The following is a 24,680-nucleotide window of genomic DNA, read 5'->3' as shown; positions in this document are numbered from 1 at the left end:
TGAACATAAAAACATTTGTATATATGCAAGGGCTCTATAAAATGAATTTAGTGCATTTACATTAAAATATTAACAAAATACTAATTTACATATACTTTACATACATATACTAACGTTTTAAAAATAGTACTATAAACAATTTTACTCACACATTTTATTAAATCAATTTCATGAAACGATCGGAGAATTAATTGGTAACATTGTAAAAGCAGGGGCGTGCATTCCCCAAATTCAAAAGCCCCCGCCACGTCATCCAAACAATCTCAAGTGTCAGCAAAGCATAATAAGTACACCATTGACCCTCGTTATACTTACGATTCAGAATCTGCAGATTATTTTTTTTTTGTTCTCATTAATCTTTTTTTTCAGGGTACACCCCCCCGCCCCCAACTCTCCGTTTGTGGTGGAAAAAGTGCAGTATATGTAATAATTATTAGCTATATGTTAGCACAATAAAAATGAAGCAAACTCACCCAGATCGAAGACAACTTCCTGCTCGCTGCGTCTGTGCAAACCATGTAGAGGCCACGCTGATTGCTTAGTGAAAATATTTATTATTTTCAGTAATAAAATAACCAAATAACTAACAACGCAAACAAGCCTCTCCTCGTTTGAACGTGTTCAAGGCGCAACATACGACCTCATGGCCAACAAAGTGCGGTGCATGTCAAACAACAACGAGAGAATGCAGTGAATGAGGAAAGCATGCTTGCAAAATAGTCTTCTTTGTAAACAAAATGTCAAAGGGAAGCGTATGTATAATCTGCGCCATCTGAGTTTGAATTGGAATTTCTAATCCCACTTTTTCTACAATAACATTTTGAACACTGAAGGGTTTTTTTTTTTTTTTTACCATCAGATCAGAATTTTGAAATAAAGAAAACAATTGTGTTTCAAAACACAAATTCAAAACACAGATGGCACACATACTAGATGCGTTTTAATTTTTTAGAACACAAACATAGCAAAAAAGTGCTATGAAGACAACAAACGGCGCACGTGCTGGAACTTTCTCCCAAACGTGAAAACGGACGCAGAATTGCCAAAAGTGTAACAGTGTGGCGGACTTTCCCAAAGGCAAATATTGGGTGTGCGTGGCTTCTTTTTTTTTTTTTTTCCAAAGGCACTTTTTTGTTTTCCAGGCAGTCCCAGTGGTTTGTTTTTTTAGTCCAGTGTGAGTTCAAAAGTGGTCATGACGTCCTGCTGCATGGTAATGTCAATGCATGACATCTACCAGGAAAAGACAAAAACATTCTTTAGTAAATTGTGTGTGATTTTTTTATTCAAATGCAGGGATGTGATTTGACCAAAGTGAAATTATCTGAAAATTTAGCCGGGGGTCTGGGGGCCGCCAGCACCCAGCTAAGTCCAGGGCTCATGGGTTTTCCGTGTTTTTAAGTACTTTCAATGCACTCACATGACAAAGAAATAGACAAAACAACAGCATAAATTTTCAATGTATATTGAACTATCCCATATAAAATGGCAGTTTTAGTCAACTCAAAATCAGTCACATTCAAAAACATTGGACTGTCTTTGCTTTTAAAAACTATCACTGAGAATATCATCATATCTAACTAATGTGATTACTAAGTTAACACATAAATAATGTTGAAGAGTTCAAATTTCATGAACAAATAATTGTATCATGACCAAATGAAAAGTAACTCATATTAGAGCATACCACAAATGTCTTTGTTATAGCAGAAGATGTTATCTGTCGGAGTCATGTGCATACACAATGAACTACTAAAAAAAATAAAAAATAAAATAAATAAAAATAAAAAAAATAATAAAAAAAAATAAAAAAAATCGGAATTTTTTTTGGGGGGGGGGGGAGATAAAAAAAGCGGAATTCCGCGAATTAGCGGAAAAATCACATCCCTGCAAATGTTTTTGGGGTTTCGTGAGAAGCCCAAATCGCAGTTTCGATTGATTGCCCAGTCCTACTCACCGCCTCTCGCCTGCGACGCTCCTGTTCCTTCCTCCTCGCCAACTCCCGCTCTCGACTCAAGGGGGACTGGGCCCTCCCGAGCCAGGTCTCCACGGGGGATGTGGGCTGCTCGCCGCCGCTGCTGCTGGGGAAGTGTGGCGTCGTCTCTGCCAGAAGGACGCCGCTACCCGGAAATGAAAGGTCGGCCTTGCTCGGTGGCAGATTCAGATTCAAACTGGAGTTCAAATTAAATGCATAAAATTAACCAATAATATTTAAGTGGTACTTGAATAAACACACCTTTAATTTTTTTTTTTAAGTGGAATATAAAATTGAATTGAGTCAATATTGAGTTGGTAGAATAAGATGAAATCACTGTTTTCAGCCATCTCATGGTGAATCCATTTTGACATTATACTGCCCTCTGCTGTCAGCATTGCAAACGTCATGTGACCAAACCCAGAAAACAGGTGCGCTGCGACATGTTATTTTACCCCCCAAAAATTAACTTGACTTCCGCTTTAAAAAGGGCAATATTGCAAGATGAGTTTGAAATAGTATTCAAGAGTTTTGGGATCCTGTATACTACAGTACCTCTTTCCCGGAACCTCCAACTGCTTCATTTTCAGCGCCTTCTCGCGCTCCTTCTCCATGGCAGCCTTCCGGAACTGCTGGAAACTCTCTTTGGACGATTTAATGGCGGTCGGGATGGCAGCCGACTGCCTCACCAGTCGGGCCCACGACTCGGCATTTTTCAGAACTATGTCCTAAGATTAAAAACAAAACAAAATACATTATTTAATTAGAATTCAACTACAATTAAAATTCGAAACAGGTGATTTTCGGGGCTCCATACATTTGTAGTTTTTTTTTCCTGAGGAGTTGATCTGCAGGGAGAATTGGAGGACGATGACACATCTGCCACTTGACTGCCAGGAACTTCTTCAGGGCATCTGGAATCTGAATACAAAGTTTTGCTTTGTTTTAGCGACTCATTTAGAGGCGTTCCAATCAAAGTCTTACGCAGCCGATTTTGATTATCCATGAGTGAGATCGGATTAGCTGCACATTCTCAAATGACATAATGTTGGTTCACTGCGTTTTGATTCTTCCGTTTCTTTTCAGTATGCCAAACTTCTCGAATTCTCAAATCCTAAGTGCAAGAAATTGTTCTGCAAGTTGACTTGCCAGATGGAATGTTGTCTCTCGCAGCCAGCGGAGTCTTCTTCAGCGGTGACAGGACGGGGGCCTGAAAACACGGCAACATTAAAAGCATGTACGGCAAATGGCAATTGCCATTACGGGACAATCTACAAAAACAAAACACCGTTTTTTTCTCTCTCCAACTTTTAATGTACTTAACTCAAAGCGCTACCTGTAAGTGTTGTTCTGTAAATGACAGGCCTACTTAATTCTTCTTTAAAAAAATCTGTCTCAACATTTGTAATGAGCACTTGGAGATGATCCAGCCACCTCACGTCTGGCATATTAACATGCCGATTAGAGTGCAAGAATATTTCACAGGCGTATTAGCACCAAAACCTTTGCTCAACAGTGTTACCTTAAATCCAGATATGGCCCAGACCAGTATAGTTTTAGGGGACGGCATTGGGGACAGGTCTGCTAAATACACACAAACGTTTTTATTTACAAAAAAAAAAAAAAAAAAAGGGTTTAAAAGCACACAGTAATGAAAGATTAAAAGCAAATACATTGTACTCCAGTGAAACACTGCAGTTCAAGCCTCTGTGACATTACGCACAGTTTGAAAATGTAATCGAGTGATTCTTCGTGTACCACGAGAAGGAGCCTGTAAGAATGACTGGCAGATGTAAGCATCACCTGGCAGGGGCAGCGTCATCCTGCCTTCCCGCCCCCAATGGCGTTTGGTGGTCTTTGTTAGCTTGGAAGCAGCAGCTGTAGCAGAAGCTTGTGCGTTACCAGAGCGCCCCCCGTGGGTCAGCTTGCGACTGGCAGCCTGCAGCGTGACAAGCGGCCGGTTGGCGCCCTCGCGGCTCAAAGCGTCAACGGCCACAGGGAGACGTTTACCTTTATGGTGATCTTTTTCCATTGGCCTTTAGCGCTCTTGTGGAGTTTGGCTGCTGGGAGACAAGCAAGATGGAGGTGACAATGAATACAGAGAAGTCGTCTGTGACATAAAATCCTTATGAAACATAGTATATAGTTGGCTGATAATGCTAATAATAGCCTATTTTCAGTGTCGTAAATCAATTTTTTTGTAAAAAAAAAAAAAATAAATAAAAAAAAAATCTGATATTTTATTTTTAGGCAAAATCGCCCAGCCCTACTTGCAGCCATTTTCACTGAAGCAACCCCCTTCGCTCCCTGCTGTTTTACTGGATTTTGGCTGATTCTGCAAGAATAGTGTGTTCCATTACTATAAAAAACATGGAACCTACCAAAAGAAAGATTAGAGTGTCATCTTTCATTAGGGAAAAAAGTATATTTGTATCTGGTTTCATTGAGCAGAAATGAGCATTAGAATAAAGCTAAGCTTCGTCTATAGTCACATTCCTGGCAAAAACACTGACAAAAAGAACTTGTTGCAACATGGCCCTGGCTGATCTCTTATACTCTGCTGCCACCTGCTGGCCGTTTAACTGCTTTAAGCCACCTCTTCATGTCAGAAGCTGCATCAAAGCCTTTTGTATGCTCTTGCATAAAAAAATGTGTAAACTCGTTTTTGGGAGGGAAGGACAAAGTATTTAAAGACGTTTTTACATGTTTTTTGGTTTGAATGAGTTATAATAACTATAAAACTTGGTCATCATTTAGAAAAAGAAAAAGAGAGTCCCGGGGTGACAATAGCAGAGAAGCTCACCAGAAGACGAGTGACCGCTGTCAGAAGATGGTGAACTACTGTTACTGCTGCTGCGGCAGGAAGTGGGTGACGAGCTGCTGCTACTGCTGAGTGCTGACGGGCAGATGAAGTCTGGAGACGAAGCACGGGTGGCTGGAACGGGTAAGTTGAGAGTTTGCTTATTCAACTGAAAAAATTCTAAAGTCAAGGTATTAATGTGTTGAGCAAAGGGTGAAAATGTTTGCGTATATGTGATTTCATTTTTATTTCTAAGAAATTAGCAAAAATCTAAATTTAAAAACATCTTTCATATTATGTATAAAATTTGGGTGAGAAAAATTTATTTAGGGTTGCGGCTAGCAAATATTTTTTTGATCATTTATTACATTGAATAATTGGAAAAAAAAATTACTTTGCAAGAAAAAAAACCAGTTACTATCCATTAACTAATTTTTGTTAATTTATCTGGCATTGCTTAGTTACTAAACAAAATGGCAACAGTAATGATTTTCACAATATATTCAACTGCCCATTATTTTTTCTATTGATTGATTATGATCCAATTATTGGTTTGGTTAGTAACATGTTAGATAATGGGCAAAAATACTGAGCATTGTCTTCCAAAGTAAAGGAAAATTTCTTATTTTGACTGAATTTAAACACAAAGATAATCATTCTGCAGTACAGTAATTTCTGGACTATAAGCCACTACTTTTTTTTTTTTTTTTACCCTGCGGCTAATACAAAGGTGCAGCTTATCCATCAAACCACAAGGGGGCGCACTTAAAAGGAAGCGCAAAAGCGTCAAGCAGAGCAAAACAAACCAAGTGAGCCCAAATACAGTAGGAAAGAGAGACAATTTGCGCTCTCATTATGGAAAAGACAGTAGCGGGAACATTAAAACACATTTTTAGCTAAACAACGGCTCTAAACAATCAATCAAAATTGCTGTTTATTAATTTTGTAATCAATTTCTTCCCGCCAAGTGAATTCATTTCAATAAACATGTCAAGTATCATGTGTGAATGTGGAAACCTCTCTTACCTGCTGCCTTCTTCTTCTTGCCATCCGGCTGCCGTTTCCCGAGCACCTTGCATTTACCGGCGCCCGTCGACTGGGCCGAATGCACGACTTGCACATATTTCGCCAGTTTCCCGCTTGCAGAGCGGTCCTTTTTGCCACACTTCTTCCACCGGCAAGCCAGCACGAACCTCTGCAGGCGCTTGTGCGTGGACGTCTTCATCTTCTCCAAGTCCACCAGCAGCTCCTTGGAGGACAACCATTGCGCCGGGGCGTCGCAGGCCTTAACAATGTGCGCCACCTTGTGTGGCGGCAAAGCATCCAAGTCCAGCTTGAGCTGCTTCTTCTCCTGGTAAGTCAGAGGTGTCGGCTCGTCCCAGAAAGCCACGCTCCTGTTGCCGTGACTACAAAAAAATTCTCAGATCAGAACTCAAACACACGCACACCCAAAAAAAAAATACATACAAGGCAGAACTCTTGATGTGGTTCTCCACAGCACGCTTATAATTGGACGATTTGTGCTCGAGTCTTGCAATGTCCTTTTCTTTGGCTCTTTTCTCCTTCTTCAACTTGTCGTTTTTCTTTGGATTCATCAGGGGGTCCTGAGTGAGTCTCCTCAGCTGGGCAGTCACTGCTTGCAGCTACACACGCAACAATGGAGAATGAGCGATGACCTCATGTTGGTTGCATTCTCAATCGTTTACGTATTCCCGACTCCCTAACTAATATACTCAACAAAAATATAAACGCAACACTGTCGTATTTGCTGCCATTTTTTTTTTTTTTAATGAGATGAACTAAAAAAAAAAAATCAAAAACTTCTTCCACATAGGCAAATATTGTTCACAAACAAGTCTAAATCTCTGATGGTGAGCACTTCTCCTTTGCCGAGATAATCCATCCCACCTCACAGGTGTGCCATAATCAAAATGCAGGATTAGGCACCATGATTAGTGCATAGGTGTGCCTTAGACTGCACACAATAAAAGGCAGCTCTGAAAGATGCAGTTTTGTTTTATGGGGGGGGGGGGGGGTCTGGGGGCTGGTGTCACCAAAGATCTTTGAAATCCAAACAACACTCTGGTGGCAAAAAGATATAAAGGGATACATTTGAGAAAGAAAATATGGTTTTCTCTTTCTGCGAACTCTGTCAAAGTTAAAGTGTTAACTCATCGATTAATAACAAAAAAATATAGTATTACTCATGTATTAATGCAGATTAATCACACTATAATTTTGATCGCAGATGATTTTTTAGCTTGACAGTGGATGGTTACGTTGCAGGAAGCGCAGGTTGTGTTTGAGTCCGTAAACATAACTGCATGTATTAAAGTAAAGCATTTAATAAATGTTTGTGTGTGACATTCAGAATATTTGTTCATGTCAAACTACCATTTTAAATTATATGCAAGTAATTAATTGATTAGAAAAAGAGAAGGATGAGAGTGTGCAGGGGATCAAAAAAATGTAGAAACGCCCTCATAACATTAAATGTCGAAAGAATTAACACATAACAGGTGCTCTTCAAATTTGGCGGGCAAAAAAAATGTTGCTAAATTTTTTTTGGAGAGCTTTTACCGTAAGTCTTGCATGCATTTAAGCTATCTGACAACAAAGCAAAGGCCAGGGAAGATCCGACAGACCTTCTCCTGCAGGTTGGTCAGTTGCGTGGTGACCTCCTCTGACGAACTCTCCGTGCTGGAAGAACTGTTGCTCTTGGAGGAGGAGGAGGAGGAGGAGGAGCAACTGGTCGAGAGGGCGGGACTTCCCACACGGTTGCCTTTGGATTCATGGAGAGGACGAGGCGCCGCCACAAACGCCCCCACTGGCTTTTGTGCAACCCTTGCGTAACGTGCCTCAAAAACCTCCTGGTTGATGATGTAATACACATCAATAATGGGTGTCCACTAACTTTCTTTACATCTTCAAATCAAATATTACAAATGCAAGTGATGAGATGTCCTGGATGAAACTTTGCCAGACCATTGGATGAACTCATGTTCAAAAGGAGTCAGCACACACACACATACATAAACAGCAAAATCTTCCTGACTTTTTTTTGTAATCTATCAGAAGCCTGAAGGTTTTTGTGTAAGACTACAAACTGACGCCTACCTGCAGTTTCCGGGCCATGTTGGCGACCTCGTGTGCAGGTGGGTTGTACTTGTAGCAGTTGGAGAACATCAGTCTGACGTCGGCCGCAAACTCCTCAGCCGATGTGTACTCTCGCAGTTCCATCTTTTTCTGTTGAGAAAAAAAAAAGCCTTACCTTGAGGCTTTCTTTAATTTTCTCTTCCCCACCCCCTTTTTTTTGTAACCTTTGCTTGAAACCCAAATCTTGAATGAAAATTAAAACTTCTTTTATTTTAGAACATCATCGCTCTCTAACATTTGTTTGAAACCCTAGTCTTGAAATCCTTTAAACCATCATTTTAAACCCCAACGCCGTGAAATCCTAACCCTTGTTTGAAACCCTAATATTTTTTTAAACCCTCAACAGGTCTGGGAACCCCAGTTTAACCCTGGAGAACCCAAGAACCCTTTTCTTCTTTGTAAAATTATGAATTATACATTAAATGACTGCTATAAGTTCACTGAACACCAAAATATGTTTGAACTAGCTCAGAGTTGCTAATTTATCAAAAATATATATAAAACATACTCCTAGGCATTCTGCAACATGATATAAAATAGATTAACAAAAAAAAACACTATTTTACCATCTGATGTTTTGCTGAGAAGATGGTTTTGTTTGGATTGATTTCCAGCTCAACAAAACAGCATGTTGCCAGCCATCTTGTCACCACCACTCTAGCTCATGTAAGTGCAATATTCATCCACTAGATGGCCCCATGCAGGGGTCAGAAGTGGCACTCTGGACTTTTGAAGTTAAATTTGTAAAAAAAAAATAAAAAAATAAAAATAAAGGTCTTTGTTATTTAAGTAGCAGAATTTATAGGGGCCAAATTTGACCCCGTGGGTTCTGCAGGGTTAAAACCGTAACTTTCTATTTAAGGCACGGAATTCTTGCTTGAAACCCTAATTCGAAACCCAAACCCTTATATGAAACTAACTTTGTGTGAAACCCTCCTACTGTCTTGGAACCCAAATTCGCAACAGTAGCTCTTGCTTGAAAGTTGAAACCTTAACCCGAGTTTGAAACTGTATAGTCTTGTCTATGGCTTGAAACATTTACCCTCATTTGAAACCCTAATCTTTGAAAGTTCAACTGTTTTGAAACTAAATATTGTCTCAGAACTCCACTTTGAGACCCGAACCCCGTCTCGAAACCTTGATCTGAAGCCCTAACTTGCCTTAATGCTACCAAGGTCCATGGGCTGCTTGATGATGTCATGGTAGTCATGCAGGGCCAGCGCCACGGTGTCCACGGGCGTATAAAATGGCCACGCGTAGGCGTAGTGCCTCTTGGAGAACATCTCCTTCAAGATGGCGTCACAGTGCCGCAGCGGCTCGGGCAGTTTGGCTCGAGTGTCCTCCAAGTGGGCGAGGTCCTTCTTTGGCACCTTGACGGGCCGTCCACTGCCCGTCCTCATAGACAGCGCGCATGACGTCGGCGCCTCGCTGATACTGCTCGTTACAGTTGAAGGGGCAGGCTCCAATTTTCTCTTTATTCCTTTTTTTAGCTAAAACATTTGAATGTGGGGAAAAATAGACAACTAAATTATTAATAATTACAATATGGTATATTAACTCTTTGACTGCCAGACGTTTTCAGAAAAGGGATGCCGTGGGTGCCAGCCGATCTTAAGCATTTTGACTGATCTTTCAAGGTCCACAGAAAATTGTGTGTTTGGACTATGGAAACACACATACTACCAAATGAAAGATTGGACTCTCATCTTTCATCAGAAAAAAAAGTTTGTTTCTACCTTATTCCGTTTTTCAGTAATCAACAATAGAAAATGGTTAGTTTCACCTCTGTTTTGAAACAAACGTCTTTTAACATCTTTGGCACTCCTCTGTAGGATTTTACTAAACGTTATTTAACGTTTTTGGCAGTCAAGGAGTTAAGGAGATTCCAAATGGATCAATTTGCCAGTTTGCACGGGATACTGCTAGGACAGGTGGAACTCAGAGAAAGCTCAGATGATTGGTCCTATTCATGTACAAATCACAATACATAAAAATGCACACACTTACATTTTCGTCCACCTGAGCCGCAATCCTAGCAGGTGTCACCGGGCGAGGAGCATCTGGACGGACGAGCGTCATCGTCTGCTGGAGGACCATTTGGGACACGATGGGCCTCGGCTTCAAAGAACCTGCTGGGCAACAAATGGCGCAAATTAATTCCCATGGTCACTGTCGCTCCACAAATTTCCCCAGAGTCAGTCGTGTAATAGAGGCGGGGAGGCGGCTAGATGAAAAAAAATATTGTAGTTCACCTATTTTTGTAGGTTTGTGGAATGCATCTAATCATCAGTTGCAGAAATCCCTACTTACTATTACTACATCATGGATTTTCATTTAGTTTTGCAACTTATCCTTGTAAAAAAATGCATGTTTGCTGCCGTGGAAAGACTCCTTGCTGGCTTCCAATGCCAGACCGACCTCTTGTTGAGTCCATGATCTGTGTGAAAGAGGGTAGGAGAGAGTAAATCTGCAGCCTAGCAACTTACCGTCAATGCTATTCATTCCTTTAGCTGCTTCCTTTGCAACGACTTGCAGGACTTCACATTCGTCTTTGGGCATTTTAGCAATTTCAAGCAAAAAAAGCTTCTCCAGCATCTGGGCCATGTGAACGATGTCATCTCCGGGCTGAGGACAGGAAGACGTGCACGCTATTCAAGACCACGTACACAATACATGCAGAAAAGCATTCACAACATGACTATTTGTTACAAACTCATTTTAAATTCTATCCTTAAAAAAACACGACAACTCTTAATACTTAAAGATAATTTATATATACAGGGTGTCCATAAAGTCTCTTTACCATTTGAAAAATTGATTAAAAATGCAAATGATTAGATATTTTATTCAGATATTTTCTATTGTATTCAGTGTTTAAAAAAAACACACAGTGTTTATCATTACTGACCTTAAGCAAAGGATTACTGATGCCATTGCCACAATTGATGAGGCTATGCTACAGCGAACATGGCAAGAAATCGAGTACCGTCTTGATGTGCTTCGTGCAACTAATGGTGCCCATGTACAAGTGTATTAAAAGAGGTAAAAAAAAACTTTAAGAAACGCTGAATACAATAGAACAAATGTAAATAAAATATCTAATCAATTGCATTTTTAATACATTTTTGAAATGGTAAAGAGACTTTATGGACACCCTGTGTATCTCAAAGGTTGAGATTTCTGCAAACTTTAACTTGATGCCCATCAATTACTCATGCACTCTTCTAGTTTACTAGCAGGCGTGTACTAGTATTATCTCACCTTGTTGTACACATAGCAGTTAGTGAACATGGTGTTAAAGTCCTGTACACATTCCATTGCTTTCCAGTAATACTTGTTCTGGAGGCGCTTCTTGATGGTGCCCATATCCATTGGATTCTTGATAATTGTATAATAATCCTGGAAATTAAACAGCGGGAGGGGACAGCATGAGCGCACAACGGGAGGTTGGTGAAAAAGTTGGGATGAAGGTCTCACTCACGGGGAGATGCAGCGCTACGGCATCTACGGGTTGGCAGAAGGGCCACGAGAACTGGTGGCGCCACAGAGCTTTGAGCACCGAATTCTCCAGGTACTGCAGCTGGTTGGTTGTGCGTCCTGGCCGCTTCGGGTTGGCCACCTCAGGCGGAGGCGGGTTCCCGCTCGAGTTGGGGCAGTCTTCCATGCTAGACATGGTACCACCCAAAGGCAATCGAGGGGAGGGGTCTCATATGTACCTTTGCTGCGACGAGGCGTTCACCATCTCACGCACACCTGGAACGGGAAGTAAGGTCTTTAACAACCACTCAACAGTTGGAAGGCAGATGCAACTACATCAGGAAAATTAGCTGCCCAAGTATTTATTTTCTTTCTTTCTTGCTATTGTGCAATATGTACCAAAATAAAGCAGTGGGTTTGATGATGGCCCGTTAATTTCCTGCCTTTTCTACTGTAATCAACATCCCCTTTCACACAGTCCTTCAGTCAGCTATGTCTCCGTGTGAAAGGCACCAACATGGAAAGGGGCCACAACACTACATTTGCATGCGTATAACTTTGATTTTAAGTACACATTATAAAACCAGATTTTTTTTTTTATATATTTTACAATGCAGAGATTTTCCTTCATTAGAAAGCTGTAGAAACAATTGCCAACAAACCACTATAAAACTTCCTGCACTGTTGTCACACAGTAATGAAACGTAATGAAAGTCTGATGCTGCCATCTAGAGCACAACTGCGTACATACTCAAGTCAAAAGTACTGGAATTTCTACATTAGCCAATTTCCCCCTAAAATGGTTCTATTTAAATGTATAAACTCATTGATCTCATTAAAATAATTGATTTTAGGTAAATAAAATATTAATATTCCTAAAAATTCACGCTACTTTATAAATGTTTAGTTGGTGCTATGTAAATGTATTAATTAAAAAATGGCAATGAATTCTTATATCATTAAATCTAATTCCTAAATGTACTTTATTTAATTTTCATTGACCGTATACATCGGTGTGTTTTCAAAACTGAATGACCATGGCGCAAAAAGCTCAACTTAAAACAAGTAAACACACAACTCGAGTCAGGTTTCCCCACAGAACATTTATGAAAAATAGAATGAAAATCATGGACTCAATTATGAGATTTTATTGTTCGAGGTGTTGAAAAATGAATTTCGAGGGCTTTAGAACAGAAAGGAAAAACCGGCGAAATGTTCAACTTGAAATCTTACAGATACCGAATCATTAGCTGCTAGCTAGCACGTCACAATCGTAAAGTTGAAGCCGCAGCCACGGGCGCTTTTAGCATTACTTTAAATAAAACTCGTAGTCAACTTTGTCTTTATTTAGCTCTACACTTGAAAAAAAGTACGTTCACCAAGCACAATGCTTAAAAAATGTTGTACTTAAAACTTTTAGCACTTTCGCCTCAAAACCGTGACATCAACGTAATTGTAGCATTGTAGCTAATTGTGCCATTTTCCCCACAACCTTTCTGCGAAAAACAGGAGAAAATGGCAAGATATAGTTACGCTCACATGTCTCTCGTGATTTAATGGACTTAATAAACGTTTTTTTGTAACCTTCTCGTGTACTTATTCAAAACCTCTAATTGCACTTTACCACTCATCTGCAAGTGACGCAAAACCAGAGTTGGCGATTAGCGGCAGAGGATTTTGTTGAGTTTGCAGAGTGATTTATTTTTTATGTAGACTTTCACCGATGTAAATGTGTGAAAATGTAGCGAGTGCCTATTCGGGTCAATCTTACCGAGCTGGCGTTAACCTTACACGTCACGGGACTCCTTGCATTCATCTCTCAGTCGGCAGGTGAGCTACGGAAACGGTGTAGGATTTATAGCCCGCTGCTCGTTCTACGACTGATTGGTCCAAATTGTACATCGCGAGTCTCATACAGAAAACCATTTTTATGTCGTAAAGCAAAAGTAAACAAGTGCTGCATTGGGTCGAAATGTTGAAATGGAGCCGTTTCAAACATTGTAGAATTTAGTGTTACATTTATGAGCCGGACCTCCGGGGAGAGTTTCCCACTGTCCGCAAGTGAAGGTACAAAAAGCGGGGAAAGCCTCCGCACTCCACCGTGGAGCTCTGGCCGGAGGTTGAGCGGATACAAGCAGTCACTGCCGCTGACCCTGCAGAGGTGTCGGCGCTTGTCCACTACAAGCTGCCGCTGCCACCGTCAGCCTCAAGTGCAAACCAGAGTGAGGCAAAGGCAAGGCGGGGCGATACATTCACGGGCCACTTCACAGTGGGAAAATTCGCCCATACGGACAGTGAACTACACACCGTGACACCCGCGTTCACTTCCTGTCAAGAAAATAAGACAGCAGTTTTGTAAGGGCCCTATGTATTGATAGACCAACAGTGATACGGTACATGATATCGTTTATTAAAAATAAAATACAACAATATTGAATGGGTAATTCCATAAAAAAAAGAGGTCGTCTAAACTTTTGAACCACGCGATTCATGGCCTGCCCAAAGATGGTGTCCCTTGAGACGCACATCCTCAAGTTTGGAGGAAACACCGATCATGAATAATTTAGAAAATAAAAGGAAAAATACCGTCCTACTCATAGTCATAAGTACGTCAAGGGCACAACTTTTATTAGTGAAATTGATTCTTTGTTAGATCTCCCACATGCGTTGTAATTAATGATTAAAAAATGCATAAACTAGTTAGGTGAAATTTGGCTATTACTCTATTCATATTTTAATATTTTGTATTCAGTCTTAGCCCACTAGATAGCGTTATGGTACTTAGGTGAAATGTTATATTTGGCCATTAGGATTATGTACTATATCAATATTTTAATATTTTGTGTTCAGCCTTAGTCCACTAGATGGCGCCATGGTAGTTGTGTAGAATGACCAGATGTTCTCCCCGTGTCTGTCACAGACCATTTCTATTATATCTTTTATGTTTTCAAGAATGACGGTTAATAAAACATCATCATTTGATTCATCCCGCAGCTCTTATGCTATGCAGTTTGGCGCAGCCTTTTTACACCAATGTTTAGGCACCTGAAAACAATTGCTAATTAAATCATTTGTAATTAAATAATTGTAGCAAAAAGGTCACAAATTAGTGCTAATGTTAAGTTTCTGCCAAAAGTGCACTTGCTAGCCATTGCAATGCTATGCTATGCTAACTGCATAACTTAGCATAAAATAATAATAGAGAGGCTCTGGTATTCATGTCTTTTAATATGAGTAACATGGTTCGGTTGTGCTGGTTTGAGTGACGTACTCCATTATGGCTGAAAAGTTGAAAATTTAAAAAAAAACGGGAAAAAAACGAAGAAAAGACTTACCTTAAAGGTCTATTTTACCTACGTTAGAGCAATTAGCTTGATGATGTCATTTCTGCTGAGTCACGTAGCTCACATTTTCTCTCTTCCTATAGCGTAATCTAATGCCTGTGATAATTTTTTTTTTTCACAATTACAAGGACGTAATTTCATTCATTTCAGACCCCCCAAAAATCAGTTTAAAAACTCATTTAATTTGTTGTATTTGTAAATTGGTCATTAAGTGGAAGGGACAAGAGAAAGAAGCCATTCTAGGTAGTGTTCCATATTGACAATTGCAACATCCGGGCATTTCTGTTATTTCCGCAATACAACGCAATGTACGGTGAAAACAAACGATGTATTGTATTACTTTTGCATGTGTTTAGCATACAAACCAGGCATTATTATTGTAATCAATCGACATTTGACCACATTTCGAAATCAAAATAATCCTCACAAATCAAATTAGAACAATCCAACACTTTTCAATGGACGGAGAGAGTAATTTCTCCGTGTTGGTCCCCATTTTACGATTTGTGACATAAACTCGGAATTGTCAATACGCAGCTACAATTAAATTTTGTGCATGTTTTATGGATTTTGTGAATGGGAGGGGACCAAAAAAATCATCCAATTCTTAAATTGCCCACACAGTCCCTGACAAATACGCTAAACTACGGTTCATGAGGGTCATCCATTTTCAGTGTGTAAATAGAATGCTAGTAGTCGTCGTAAAAAGGCACATATGTAAAAATGGAGCAGTACAGTTGTTGGGCAACGAGAGCCACATGTGGTTACTTAACGAGACACTTCTACGAGGCTTCCATCCGAAGAGTGCGGATGGCGAGGGAAGCGGGGAGGGAGTGTGGGGGGGGATTTGCGGCTGGGGAGGTGGGGGACACACAGCTGGATCATACATTAGCCAGCGGACCCAAACAAAATGGAGTCAAACGCGTCTGTCTTGTGTCAGCTGGTCTGGAGAGTATCGTGGCTCGCAGGGTCACTACACGCTCTGCTCTGTGTTCTGTTCCACGCTTATTTTCATAGCAGCTTATTGTTTTGCTAACTTTAATATTCCAAAATGGTCACGTTTTCTCAAGTCAACACAAGTGAACTTTTAGATACGCCGTTGCTGTTTATTGACAGCCAAACACTCAAATACAAAATGAAAACACTAACAAGGAGCATGAAGGAGACGAACACGCGCCAACCTGACATAATTCACTACGCCACGCCCCTTAAAGGCAAATCAGCACGTTTGTACTAGACTTTCAAAATGGAGACATTTTCCAAATTGGAAGCATGACTGAAAATTTGCCATTTTGTTTTGAAGCGGCCATTTTAGGGTCATTTTGGCCATTTGTAGGGGTCCTTCAAAAATGAACTTATAGAGATGTTGCCGCGTTGCTATCAAATTTGATTCACATTTTTATACAGATATGCTAAGTTCTAAACATTTTAATTTTGGGCAATGTGGATGGAGAATTTGTTGGTTATTTTTGGGCTCTTTTTATATTGTGCAAACTTGTCATTGCTTCTACTCCAAACATGAGTGCAAGTTGTAGAAAAAAAAGGGGGCCGTTGAAGTAGTCTGAGATGGAAGTGAGTCTGTTATTGAGATGGAAAGACTAGAGTGAAAGTGGGCCTTGGTCGCCGTGGCGACGGTGCGGAGAGGCTCAGCGGTGCCCCTCGGGAAGAAGGGGTGAGGACGAGGTGAGGAGCTGGACATCTTGACTTTTTAGAAAAAAATTGGACCCTTATGTTTTTCCCTTGCAGGCGCACGAGAGGCGTGTGGAAAAACCATCCCGGCGTTGTTGTTGTCCTTGACGACGGCAAACCAGCGGGACCATTCGTGCTCATCGGGCCCCTTTTTTCGCCGTTCATCCCGCTTCCAGATGTTAGCGAACGGCGACCTTGTTGGCGTGATGAGCAAAGCAGAGTTTTCCAGAAGCGTCTCTTCGTGTAGATAACATCCAGAGCAGAAAGCAGACTCAACCGCTATGTTTAGTTTATGACTGTAAAAACAGCAAGGTTGTTTATATATATATATATATATATATATATATATATATATATATATATATATATATATATATAAATACATAGTATATATGTACTTTTTGCATGAGCATTAGCCGCTATCCCAGTTTGTGTACATGTGTCTGTTTTTATTGCTTTGTTTAGCTTAGCGCAAGTGCTAACTGCTTTTCTAGCATTTTTTTTTTGTAGTAGGTTACACAGTGTACTTAAGCATAAATCCTGACTGCTATTCTATTTGTGTGTCTTTTTGTACTGTACACAATGTTGGTCTACATAATGTAGCTTAGCATTAGCATTATCTGCTCTCCCCGTTTTGTTTTTCGTACTATACAGCGTAGCTTAGCGTAATCGTTAGCTAGCTGCCATTCCAGTTGTGTTTTCCTGGAGTGCTCACCTTTCAGTGCGTCCGCAGGCTATAAATCCCACATGTGTTTTTGTGGATGACGACGTTGCCTGATCAGCTGCTGCTCGCAGGCGACCAATCGCAGAGTGTTTTTCTCTGGCATGGCGAGCCCACATCTGGATGCGTTTAGGTGGAGCGAGCTTGGCCTCTCGTATTTGGTTTGGTGCACTCGGCGGCTGGCGTGGAAAAACAAACCCTAATGAAGCCTTGGCCCGCTCTCGTGACTCTCGCTGGCTGCCTTGGCCATGTTTTTTTTTTTTTTTTTTTTGACCACGCTTCAGTGGAAAAGATGAACGCGCAACAATCGGCCATTTTGTGGGATTTGTTGACATGTTTTTGCAAGCCCACATGTCATAATTAGCATTTAAATGTGTAATATTTCCTTTAAATAACACCAACCTGACTTCTGCTGACTCTCATTTTGCGCTGTGAACGGGACAAATGATCAGGAGCTTTTCGGGGACACCTCTCCAGAAATTGACATTTTAAGCCAGGAGCGAACAAAGGTGTATTTAAAAATAATTAAAGCAGTTTATTTTAACAACAAAATAAGTAATTCTCATTTAAAAATGGTTCCTAGGCTCATTTAGCTATAGTTAAGCGATTGATGTTTTATTTGTACTGTACCATTAGAGAAAGTGAAATGCATCAACACGATTCAGGATTTTTAAAAAAGTGTCATCGCCAAGCCCAGCATCTTCTCAGGTGATGTCATCGACAAAACGGAGCCTGCAAGTTAGGGGGGTGGCAACCCCCCCCCCCCCCCCCCCCCCCCCCATATTCCCCTGTGGCAAGCGCCCCCTTTTTAAACCCCCAACAGCTCCAAGCCTCCACATGGTCTGCAGCCTATTATGAGCTCACTACAGTCCAGGCTCCATAGACGTCATTTTAACAGCTCATTGTTATTACACACCCCCACACACACACACACACACCGTCCAAAACAACACCACATCCCTGTACGGGCCACAACATACTTGCGCAATCACACATTATTCATTTGTTTTTCTATCATTTAAATATTCAATGTATTTTATGGATGTAGAAATTTATGACTGTGTGAAGACGTCAGTCTATTAATTCCAAACAGAAATTTGAGTTATGAAAATCAGGTCCTTTTTTGTTACATAGGTTAAGAAAATGGATGGATAGATTTAAAAAAATTTTTTTATTTCCTTTTGCCATTTGAAAATAGAAAGAACCCATAATACACATATTTTCTTCATACTTCTTTTCCAACCAGTTATGTAGTTTTTCTTAAAACAAATCATAAGCAGACACTCATTTCATTTTTGGATTTTCGATTAAAAATGCAAAAAAATGACAAACATATTTTCTTCCAAATGTTTTTCAACAATGACAAGTTAGTAATTTGCTTTTTTAAAATTTTTAGTATTGTTCTGAAAATCGGATCTCTTTTTGTGTTAAAACAATACAAAAAGTCACCTTTCGATTGCCAACTAAAAATGGAAATAACGAAAACATGAATTTTCTTGTTGGTTTTTCCTGTCTTGCTTTTACTGTGTACTGTAAGTTTCGAAAAGAAGCCTTCATACATCCATTTATAAAATAAGCCAGAAGAGGGTGACTAGCAAGCCAAAATGACGTTTTCTTAAGTAGCCCCCAGCATTGACATGCAGATTGGTGCGGTTGGCCTTAATTGCATATGTGAGATGGTTCGAACACAGTTAATGAGAAGGCCAAATATCACCAAGTTGATCCTTTGCCTTTTTTGATGGATGTCTCTGTCCATGCTGTGCAACATTTGTTTACATACTTAGCAACAAACACATGGATGCAATTAGAGCCATTACAACCCCCGCCCCCCACACACACACCACACACTATAATTATGTGCTTAAAAAATGAAAAAAATGAACCATCAATAGTTGCGAAAGTTAGGAATCAAGCCTTGACGTGAATAGTGAAAATAAGCAAGTCATTTACATTTTTTACTTTAAAAAGTGTTAACTCTTTGACTGCCAAAAACGTTAAATAACGTTTAGTAAAATCCTAGGGAGGAGTGCCAAAGACGTTAAAAGACGTTGTTTCAAAACAGAGGTGAAACTAACCATTTTCTATTGTTGATTACTGAAAAACGGAATAAGGTAGAAACAAACTTTTTTTTCTGATGAAAGATGAGAGTCCAATCTTTCATTTGGTAGTATGTGTGTTTCCATAGTCCAAACACCACATTTTCTGTGGACCTTGAAAGACCAGTCAAAAATGCTTAAATCGGCTGGCACCCACGGCATCCCTTTTCTGAAAACGTCTGGCAGTCAAAGAGTTAACATTGCCTACATTAATAGTCGAAACCCAAAATATTTCCCAAACTATGATCGTGTGAGGATATTACTACTTGAGTCTCAACACGAAACGTCAGCATATTAAAACGGGCTTTTCCGGGCCCCGCCCCTTCTCGAGTGCTATCTCCTGATTGGTCGGTTTTATGATTGCGGTGTCATCAGCACTCTTCACACACACACACACAATACCAACACATTCAAATAGATCATTTTTGTACATTTATTTTCAGCGTTGTAACAGTTTGTACATGAAAATATAGAAAAGCATCCAATATCCATCCATCCATTTTCTTGGCCGCTTTTCCTCAATATTAAAAATGCAATTTACATCCTGGTTACATTGAATGAAAAAAATGTAAAAAATATCAAATCCCTCAAAAAATTGGATGATCGGCAATTCACAGTACTTCAACATCATAAAATTCCTCTGGCTAAATATACTCCAAAATATAATTTTATACACAAATATATATGTATTATACTCTCTTTCCTCTTTATACATGTGCACATACAAAAAGTATATATAAAAAAACAAACCCTGGTGCAAACATTTGTAAAACTGTGAGGTGGCGCTTTTTTTTCTTTTTTAAGCAACAATAAAATCATATAATAATAAAATGAAAAACAATAAAAATGTTCGCATTTGTAAAAAAAAAAAAAAAAAAATACTGAAAGACAAATTTGCTATTGGTAGAATTAAAATCAGTCAAAACTAAATTACAAAAAAAAGCAAAAACACCCCGATTTGTTACTTTGTATCACTTTTGTTTGCAAAAGAACGGTTACAATTCTGATCTAATCATCGACTAAACTAGCCAACCACTGGCTGGATTGACAATGTAAGATTTACAGGGAGTCCTCAAGTTACGGCGGCGTTCCGCTGCAACGCTGGCGATGGAACCCGAATTTTGCTGACAGACGGCAGAGCGCAGCTAATTCAAACTTAAAACACGGAAATGTGACGCGCCTGATGGCGAGCCGACCTTGCGCGACGGGCGTCCGTTCCTGAAGGTAACAACAACACAACTTTAAAATGGCGTGACTACGGTGGGAAATTAACGAAAAAGAAAGGTGCTACGGACACGGCGCGGGCGCCGTAAATTCGAAACGGGGTAGGTCGCGTACGACGTAACTCGATGACTCCCTGTACGTATTAAGGCTTAACTTAAGTTTAGGATTGGAACTGGCCAAGCAAAAGTGGACAAATCACATTTAGCGAATTGTCGGAACAGAATTTTTAAGCAATTGTCAAATGCGCCCATTCTCCAAAACGGATATGAAATGTAACGGATGTGAAATCATTCAAATGCTACATCGCCAACACGTGAGCGTCACATTCAACCTTTTAAACAACTATTTACAATATTTACACACATGTACAGTAAAAAAACGTATATAAAAAAAGGACACTTGTGACATTTTAGTCTCATTTTCTTTTTTGCCCAGAATGAGAAGATTGATACCACTCTGTAAAAAGTCAGGTGGTGACAGTTAGCTTAGCATAGGAGAAACAGCTTGATTGGGTCAGACTGGCCGTTTAAACTTCAGATTTATGAGGTTTATATGGGAAAAGCTAATAATGCTAACAATGCTAACGATCCAACCTTTTTGCCTCATTTTTGAGAAAATGAAAAAAAAGAAACGAACTAAACTAGCTAACCACTAAAATACATCTTTTTGGGCTCATTTGCTTTGTTTTTGAGAACAAGACAAAAGTTCGGTACCTCTCTTTAAAGCGTCGTCTCTGGACGGTTAGCCTACTTTAGCATAGGACAAACAGCGTTAGTGGGTCAGCCCTGTGAAAAGAAATTGTTTAAACTACAGATTAGATTAAAAGAAGCAGTTTGAATGCTAACAAACAAAGCTAATGATCCGACTGAGTAGTATCAATCTTTTTGTCTCGATATAGAGAAAAAAAAAAAGAACAAAAACATCAATTATAACATTTACAACATTTCCCCCTCATTTTATTTCTTTCCCAGAATGAGACAAGATTCAATTGCCATGAAGATAATGCTAATGATTTGCCTCTGAGTGGTATTAACCTTTTGGTCACATTTTGAGTAAAAGGACATTTTGGCCTCACTTGTTCCCCCCCCAAAACAAGACAATAAGATCAGTACCAATCTGTATGAAGCCTAGCCTAGCTAAACACAGAGGAAACTGTTTGAGGGATGCTAATATGCTAACAATGCTAATGATCCGACTGTGTGGTGCCCATCTTTTTGTCTCATTTTGGAAAAAAAGAAATCTATAAACAACGGCAGTTCATCAGATTAAAAAAAAAAATGCAGCTAGCTTAGCTTTGCTTTATCCTACTGCATAAAAGGCACTTGTTTACAATACGACAAATGAGGAAAAACATATAAGGCATATAAAACTGTTGTTTTCTTATCAGTATGTTTTCACATTTGTCTTTCACATTGTTTGGCATTTTCAAACTTCTTTTTACATTCAAAACCGATAGCTTTCTTTACATACCACGTTGAAAACCTTTTTTAAGACCAGTAGTGGTTCTTCCGTTCCGATCACATCCTGCATTACTGGATCAGCTTGCTAAAAATATCCAAAATTTTCCCGTTCACGCTACGTGTGGGCTAGCTTTGCTTTTTAGCAGCACCTTTTTTTTTTTTCACGTAAACTGGGTTTCTATTGGGGCTTATTTGGACAAAGTCTCTTATGAGAGTTTGTTACATGAATGTACTTTTTCATGGTGAGTATTTGAAATTGTACACTTTCGTATACCTTTTCTCCACCCATATATGGCAATGCCACAAATTATGATCACCGGGTTCCAAATGGAATTTATTTGGTCGGAAACCCGGGTGGGAGAAGTCTGAGCCATTGATTGCACCCTGAAACGTCTGACTTGAAAGCGAAATATCAAACTTCCTGTTTGATAAATTTCATAGTGTCGGGGTGCAATTTTTTCCCACAAACTTTTTGGCTGTGTAGCGTGAACTTGGATAAGGCCAGAAGTCCCGCCCCGTTCAGGATGTGGTCCTGCCATCCCGGATGTCACAGCACCCAGAGTTCTATTAGTCTTTCGGACCCAGGTAGGAGGGCAGTAGTGGGTCCGGCCCGGGTTGGTTCCGCCCGCTACGCCGTGCTGCTACTGGAGCAGGGTGTGCTCTGCGTACTGCCGATGCTGTGGCCGGCGCTGCTGTTCTCTGAGGCGGGCGGACACTTTTGGACCTCCTTGGTCATCCCTTCCGTCGCAGCCGCAGCAGAAGTCCCGCCTTGAAGCAACAATGGGGACACGAGATTGTTTAATGCTAGTTTTAATTTTGCACAAATAACAACAAAGCAATGAAAAACTAAACGACCAAAATAACCATCATGTTAGCTTAGGTAGCATTACGATGCTACTTTCCATCCACATTTAGAGCTAGCTTTAGCAAAGCAGCACAACCACTGTAGTTAGTGTGTTAGCATTCGTGCAAATTTAATTTAGCCGGCTAGCATGACCAGTCTATTTTACATACACCGTTTGTATTAGCCTTAGCCAGCTAACACCACCACAATTTACCTCTATTTTACATACATAGCTAGCTTAAGCTTTAGCCACACAAACAATAAAACAACAACATTGCACCTATTTTACATACAAAAGTGACCATTATGAGCATTGTAATTGATGCAGATCTTGTGTTGTATACAGTTAGCGTTAGCTTTAACCAGCTAACACCACTACAGCGCACCTCTCCATTTTACATGATTAGATTTAGTCAGGTAACGCGACCACTCCACTTTACATCATTGCGTTCCATTGTTAGCTGTAGCTTTAGCTAGCTAGCAAGTCCAAAGAGCATCTCTATTCTACATACACCGTTAGTTATCTTTAGTCAGCTCGAACAACTCCACTGCATCTATTTTATATCCAAAAAGTGGTTGTTATCAACATCCCAATTGCTACAGATCTTAAGATGGCAGGTGTTCCTCATCTTGTCAGAAGCAAACAACAACTGACGTCAGCTAGTGAATGTCAGTCAGCGAGCATCAAACAGCGTCCATGGGTGCCGCTAGAAAAGGTAAATGTTTTCATGACATCACCGTGCGTGTTTGGAGTGCTGGCCAGACAAAGTCTAACAAAAAGCGTAAGAAAAAAATTTGTTAAGGACGTAACGAGCAAAGTGTCAAACATTCAGCATATTGAAGGCTGAAGACCATTTATGGTGTACAACAGCTGTGACGGGTTTAAAAAAAAAAAAAAAGCAAAGCAAAAGGCGTTTATGTCTCAAGGGGGGACGCTCACTCGCTCTGTTTTGGTGCTTGAACGCTTAAAAAGTCAGCAGCATATTTTTAGACGGGATCAATATTGCCTTGTAAGGTCATTTTATGCAAGATGGATGGAAAAACTTTGTCTTCTTGCACCTGCGCCTTGTCCACAATCACTCATTTATTGTCCCGGACTGGATGCTAGCTTTCATTTTTTAAAAACCTGTCCTATTGAACAGAGGGAGCGAAAAGCAGAAAATAACAGAGAAAAACAATCGTAAAACGACCTGATACGACACAATGTTACATAGAAGTTGGATTTGATCTCTACTATGCGGACTGGGAGGGCAGCACGACACCCTAAGACGAAGGTACGCAACCAGCAACACGTAGGACGGAACAGAAAAGGGAATGCGTGCCAAGCAGGGCTACACCATTGACGGCGGTGCGCAGGGGGTGCGAGTGTTGGAACGCGGCCAGCGGTGGCCGGAAACGGCGCTGATGTGTAAAACCCGGAAGTCCGTGGCATCTACCCCATAGAACAGGATTGGACAGGACCAGCTAGTGAGACAGGTCCCCGAAAACACTGCTGTTACGTTATCTTTCCAAATGTTTTTTTTTTTTTTTTTCCAAAGGTCTTAGAGCCATGAGTGATGCAATAAATAAAACAATAAGATGATTAACCTCATTTATTAGTCAGCTATGAATCTGCTCGGACCAAAACGGCACAGGACAGGACAGGACAAGTCTACAGAACAGTCCTTTGAGTCAACTCGAGTCCTCATCCCTGTGACCCTCATGAGGACAAGCACTAGAGAAAAGGGCTGCACGGTATGCACTCGTCTACCAAAGGCAACCTCTCACTTCCTGGTCAAGGGTCCCGCAGGAAGAAGAAGACGTTGGCATGAAGAAGACGGATTGTGAGTTTTTTTCCTGCGAGAGCCCACGCAACCCAAGCGGAGGGAATTTCCACACGGAGAATATCCCCGACAAC

At 40.3% G+C, this 24,680-nt stretch overlaps 2 protein-coding genes across 8 annotated transcripts in view; both read right to left on the bottom strand.

Moving 5' to 3' along the window:
* Window positions 1–538: 538 nt before the first annotated feature.
* brdt (bromodomain, testis-specific) lies at window positions 539–14,795 on the bottom strand. 7 transcript variants are annotated; one of them, XM_077584397.1, is made up of 19 exons: window positions 14,741–14,795; window positions 11,410–11,681; window positions 11,190–11,327; window positions 10,415–10,553; window positions 9,936–10,057; window positions 9,089–9,418; window positions 7,890–8,018; window positions 7,418–7,642; window positions 6,240–6,415; window positions 5,799–6,178; window positions 4,776–4,907; window positions 3,983–4,035; window positions 3,776–3,911; window positions 3,495–3,556; window positions 3,122–3,182; window positions 2,790–2,893; window positions 2,528–2,700; window positions 1,955–2,168; window positions 539–1,230 (listed from the first exon to the last, which is right to left on the bottom strand). In XM_077584397.1, exons 2-19 carry the CDS (start codon window positions 11,599–11,601, stop codon window positions 1,165–1,167), a joined length of 2,832 nt encoding a protein of 943 aa, XP_077440523.1. In that variant the 5' UTR covers window positions 11,602–11,681; window positions 14,741–14,795; the 3' UTR covers window positions 539–1,164. The 7 variants fall into 7 exon arrangements, with proteins under 7 accessions (XP_077440523.1, XP_077440521.1, XP_077440522.1 ...); XM_077584395.1 differs by lacking the exon at window positions 14,741–14,795 and adding an exon at window positions 13,423–13,603; XM_077584396.1 differs by lacking the exon at window positions 14,741–14,795 and adding an exon at window positions 13,438–13,589.
* A 4,879-nt stretch (window positions 14,796–19,674) lies between these two features.
* Window positions 19,675–24,680, bottom strand: part of tgfbr3 (transforming growth factor, beta receptor III) — a 48,029-nt gene continuing 43,023 nt past the window's right edge. Inside the window, exon 17 of the mRNA XM_077584879.1 lies at window positions 19,675–22,707. Coding sequence (XP_077441005.1) covers window positions 22,568–22,707 — 140 coding nt within the window. The 3' untranslated portion in view covers window positions 19,675–22,567. The remainder of the gene's footprint in view (window positions 22,708–24,680) is intronic.

Source organism: Vanacampus margaritifer, chromosome 13, assembly GCF_051991255.1.
Source record: "Vanacampus margaritifer isolate UIUO_Vmar chromosome 13, RoL_Vmar_1.0, whole genome shotgun sequence".
In the NCBI taxonomy this organism is placed as follows: Eukaryota; Metazoa; Chordata; class Actinopteri; order Syngnathiformes; family Syngnathidae; genus Vanacampus; species Vanacampus margaritifer.
This window is presented reverse-complemented; position numbering and strand designations above follow the sequence as displayed.

Excerpts from the sequence above, each read along its gene's own strand:
- brdt (XM_077584397.1), bottom strand. The coding sequence starts at position 11,601 with ATGTCTAGCATGGAAGACTGCCCCAACTCGAGCGGGAACCCGCCTCCG. Across the intron at positions 11,328-11,409 it reads CCGTAGCGCTGCATCTCCCC|GATTATTATACAATTATCAA; the intron begins GTGAGTGAGACC and ends TTTAATTTCCAG. Across the intron at positions 8,019-9,088 it reads TGGACCTTGGTAGCATTAAG|AAAAAGATGGAACTGCGAGA; the intron begins GCAAGTTAGGGC and ends TTTTCTCAACAG.